Genomic DNA, 5263 nt, shown 5'->3' with positions numbered 1-5263 from the left:
AGTTTTTTTAGCCATTTTTCGAACAAAAATGCCCAAATAGCTTGAAGGGCATTTTTGGCAATCCCTAAATTCGCTGACATATGAATTCTATCACATTTCTGTCAGCAACTTCTTATGTGATTTCCTAATAAGTTCTGGTACTTCATACGTGATTAAAGTTTTGTCAATATTTGTACAAAAAAATTCTTATATCCCTCTATTTCTTGTTAGTGGTAACAATATGGAGTACTAGTTATTTGTACAATATACTAGTTATATCATGTAGGAAATTCATTGAGAAACAAAAATATGGAAAAGTGAAGTTATTTGTGCAATAAAATTCGAATCAATAATACACAGAATAAAAAATATTTCACAATTAATTAAATGATACAATAATTATTTTATTGGTAGCACTGGCATTTAAAATATTATTTCATTATATATCATCGAACTAATTTATTACTCTAATCCTAACTTTAAGACGATTTTTATGATTGATATTTTATTGAGAATTTTAATTTAGCTCAAACTAAAATTTTTAACATCATATGAACATTCAATCTTTAGATATAAATTTGCATAGTTTCTTGGCATTCATGGTAAAATTGAAACATGAGTAATATTTTAAAAATATTCAAGCATGTGATATTAGTTATTTAATCCTTGGAGTTTTTTTGTTAATAATAGTATTTAAAATTAAGACGATGTAAATTTATAAATTAATACTACAAAATTAGAATATTTTCATAATAAATAAAATTGATCCATAAATCAATGTGAATTAAACAAATTAGGAGAAAATACCAGAAAATGAGTTTTATAAGGAAGAAAGGGTCATTTTATTATGTTCATATTAATTTATGCAGATAACGATGAATATGTCTATTAATAAAAAAAAATAGAAAGTGTAAATAATGACAAAATTTTATTTATATATGAAGTATCAGATGTTATTAGAAAATTACTTAAGAAGTTGCTAACAGAAATGTGACAGAAATCACATGTCAGCAATATAATGAAGTGACAAAAATGTCATTTTAGGGCCTGAGGGTGTTTTGGTCCGAGAAAACATGATTCGTGATTATATTTAATGTTAGGTGGAATGGCAAGTGGACTAACGTAGTCCGGATGTGGCCGAGCGGGCACAGCTGAGATGGACCTTGTGGACAAGGCCAAGGCAGATTACTTCGCTGACGGGAAGAAGCACTTCAAGTACTTCGACGTTTGGAAGCTTGTCGAGAAGAGCCCGAAGTACACTGGTGGGGCTGAAGCGGCGGCGAAGAGAACCAAAGTCATCGCCGGACACTACACTTCGAGCGAAGGAGGTCCGCCAATCGACCTCAACGTGACAGACGATGACTTCTTCCTCTCATCTCCTGGTGCTGAAAGCCGTCCGATGGGCACAAAGGCGACAAATGAGGAAAGCAAAGGGGAAGGCAACTGCGAGCTACTCCGCTATGCCGCCGCCGCCACCCAATCCTTCCTTGGACAAGATATCAGACTCTATGTCGGATATGAGTATTGCGTTGCGGATGGGCCAACTGATGGAGTTGACATTGAGGGATACCTCGAGAATGTCGGAGTACGAGCTCGAATTGCACCGTGAGATGATCGAATACTTTCGCGCACAAATGAAGAAAAAGTAGTTCTTTTTCTAGGATTTGTAATTGTCTTTTTCCTAGGTTTGGTAATTTTCTTTTTCTAGTATTGGTAATTTTTTTTTCTAGGATTTGTAATTTTCTTTTCCTATTTTCTGACTGAACAATGAATTTTCCCGGTTTTAATTGTTCAACATATTCTATTTTACGATTAAAATATGTTGTAAAATGAATAGTTGTGGCCCGAGTTGTGGCCTGCGGTGCTAGGACTGTTTAGACTGTATGCACAGAAAAGAATAACAAGTTTCCTAGGTCCAGCAAATCAACAAGATCACAGGGTCTAGGAACTCACTGGTCGTTGGGAAAATCTCGGTCGTCGGACACACAGAATACTTCTTCAAAAACCCTCAACCACTTATACTAAAACTTAGCACAGGGAAGTAGGGATCGATCCCAAAGAGATGGATGCGTAATGAACATGCTCAAGGATATGGGAATTATTTTTGGGGTTGGCTGCTGCCACGCATTTTTTGGGTTGAGGAAAATAGACTAAACTTGGAATTGAATTTGCTACGCTAACAGCTAGATCTAGGCAAAACAAAAATCATGCATGTAAATTGAGATCGAGACAAACACTAGATCTAAGAAACTATTCTAAATTACCTAGACCTGGGAAACAAACTGACGATGGGGACCATGACTGAAAAAAGCAGAGTACGGACGAAAAGCTGGGAAACAACTAACTAAAATACTAACTAACAGCGACATCATCTTCTTCAAATCAAATTGCATCAAAACTCAGCAGAAACAGGCGTGAAGCGTAATCGAAAAACGAGTAGACTGGAATTAAACAATTTTGCGAAGAACAATTATGAACTAAACAGATCTACGGCTACTAGACGAAGTAAAACAGAAAGGAAGTAGAAAACTCAAAAATCCATGCACAACTTGAATCCCCTGTTCAGATCCAACCTTGAATGCTAAATCCACTCCGGATCCAAGCATCCGACACAAACTCCGGCAAAAAACATTCCATAACTACAAAATCACCAAACAACCTCCGATCAACAACAACACCACATATCTACAGCCAAATTCCCCAAATCAAGCACCAAAGTGACAAAAACAGAGATTAACATGCAACTTGCTGAAATAAAACCTCAAACAACAAGATCAACGTCGATCAACACGAGATAACACCAATATAACAGAAACTAAAGGAATGCATAGATAATTAGTTACAACAACAACCAAATCGACTTCCAAAAGTGAAGTTCGAACGAAATAAAGTGCAAAAGAACCGAAAGTAAATAGACTGTATCTTCGCCCTTTACGCGGACGGTGTTACGACGGACTTTCTCTGAAGATGAGACCCTTAAAACCCTAAACTACCCCAGAACTCCCATTTCCCAAGTGTGTGTGTTGTGTGTGAGCTAAGAGCGAAAATTTTTATATTTGGCGTGTGTTGCATGCTCCTTATTTATAGGCGTTGAAGTGGGGCCCAGCGAGGTATAGATAGTCTTTGTTGCCCTCAGCTATTGACTCCCTTCTTCTAGCCATTCTTCTCCTTTTCTGCTCACTTTCCTTCATTTCCTTCGTCTAGTCCATTTCCTCCGGCTTCTCCTGGATCTAGCGATTCTGTCACACACCTGGCTTAAAAACTGTGTTAGACCCAGTAAAATACAGTGCTTTTCCACACTTAACCGATGCATGAAATTAGCCTTATCAATGGAGTTGTGGCCTGGAACCCCTAATTTGAGGGAATGATGACGTGGAGGGGACTTGCGGCCCAAATCCGAGACAGGATTAAGGATGCTCTAATGGGCTTTACCAAGGATTGAAGGAAATCCAATTAAGTTAAAGTTCATAAAAAATACTCCCTCTGTCCCCCATTACTTGACACGGTTTGACCCGGCACGGGTTTTAAGAAATGTAATGGAAAGTGTGTTGAAAAAGTTGGTGGGATGTGGGTCCTACTTTTAAAGTATTAGTTTTATAATAAATGTGAGTAGGAATGAGTTAGTGGAATATGAGGTTCACTACCAAAAATGGAAAAAGTGAAGTGTGTCAAGTAATGGGGGACGGACCAAAATGGCAAACTGTGTCAAGTAATGGGGGACGGAGGGAGTACTTTATTAATCAATATCACTGTCGTGATTAATATTTGATTTACTGCCTAAATCTTGATTATCAAATAAATGTTCCTTTCTAAATTTAATCTATTTCTTGTATTTAAGATATTATATGCTCATTAATTAATAGAATTTGCTGCTAGCTCAATATGATTAATTTCTTTCCCATAGAGTTCTAAGAGTGTTTATAGATATTATTTATTGTACTGGAATAAACTTTAAATAACATGGTTTCAGTACAATAAAAACTTAATCAGAACATCTCCGAGGGACAATGACATCTTCGTCTTTGTCGAGACAAAATTTTATAAGGTAACAATGATCACTACTAGTCCAGATGTTATGATTATTGGATTGAAAATGCTCTTGGTAGTAGAATTATATGCTGACAAATTAAAATAGCTTATAATCAAAATATATTTTAAAATTACTTATATTAATTTAAAAATAAATAATCATTGAGATTTCATACTTAATTTAATCAAACATTTAAGTCGGGTTCAATTTGTATATGTATTAAAACGTACAAGACAATTGCAATAATTAAATTCTGTAATATACAATAGAAATATGAAAACATATAAGATAATTGATCGGATAAATAAGTATTCCATGTTTTATTAATAGTAGCAAGCTGGGTGGAGCACATGAAAAGTAGAGTGGCAGCGCAATAAATGAATGAATAGACAAAAGACGAGAGTGTATTGTCGTTTCTTCGTCTCTCGTCCCTCAAGTAGTGCTCCACGACTCCCCTTTTCTCCAATTCAATTTCTCCTCTCCTTTCCGTGCTACACATAGTGGCCTTTCCTCCTTTGATCAGGTATTGATTCTGATTTGGAGTGAATTGATTTGATTTGATACAAAATATATAATCCAAATTCCATTGGTTTTTGCAGTAAAATGGCGGAATCGTCGCGGAAGCGCCGTAAAATCGACCCGGATTCCCGCGCCCGAATCCCCTCGGAAACGGGTCCCACCCGGTGGCGGACCCAGGCGGAGCAGCTCACCTATTCGTCCAAGCTCGTCGACGCCCTCCGCAGCCCCAATTCCGCCTCCGTCCGCGCCGCCGCTGACCGAGTCCTCGCCGTGTCCGCCCGGGGCAAGACGCGGTGGAGCAGAGCCATCCTCACAAACCGCCTCAGCCTCCGCCTCGCTCACATCCACAAGAAGGCGCCCAAGCCCAAGCCCGCCGCCGGAAAATCCCGCTCCACGAAGAAGAAACTGGCGCCGGTGCAGAAGAAAGTGAAGGTGTTGAGCCGGTTAGTGCCCGGCTGCCGGAAGGTGTCGCTGCCGAACCTTCTAGAAGAAACCACGGATTATATTGCGGCTTTGGAAATGCAAGTCAGAGCTATGACTTTCCTCACGGCCCTACTTAATGGCGGTGCCGCCGCCGACCAGAATGTTAGTCCGTCTTAGTTGTTTCTTTATTTATTTTTGGGGTTCAATTTTGTTAATAATTAAGGTTTCATATATTCATGTATTTTTTTTAAATCTGTGTAAATTGCCTGCCATATGCCAATATTACCCAATCTGTTTATTTTTGTTTCTTCA

At 38.1% G+C, this 5263-nt stretch overlaps 1 protein-coding gene across 1 annotated transcript; it reads left to right on the top strand.

Annotated features, from left to right (window-relative positions):
- The first annotated feature begins 4348 nt into the window (after window positions 1-4348).
- LOC125192491 (transcription factor bHLH149-like) lies at window positions 4349-5263 on the top strand. The gene is made up of 2 exons (XM_048090083.1): window positions 4349-4532; window positions 4609-5263. Exon 2 carries the CDS (start codon window positions 4613-4615, stop codon window positions 5126-5128), a length of 516 nt encoding a protein of 171 aa, XP_047946040.1. The 5' UTR covers window positions 4349-4532; window positions 4609-4612; the 3' UTR covers window positions 5129-5263.

The sequence above is a fragment of the Salvia hispanica genome, chromosome 6 (genome assembly GCF_023119035.1).
Source record: "Salvia hispanica cultivar TCC Black 2014 chromosome 6, UniMelb_Shisp_WGS_1.0, whole genome shotgun sequence".
NCBI classification, from domain to species: Eukaryota; Viridiplantae; Streptophyta; class Magnoliopsida; order Lamiales; family Lamiaceae; genus Salvia; species Salvia hispanica.
The sequence above is the reverse complement of the archived record's forward strand: the minus strand, read 5'-3'. Positions and strand labels throughout refer to the sequence as shown.

What these genes read in the sequence shown, in the direction of transcription:
- LOC125192491 (XM_048090083.1), top strand. Translation starts at nt 4,613, where the DNA reads ATGGCGGAATCGTCGCGGAAGCGCCGTAAAATCGACCCGGATTCCCGC.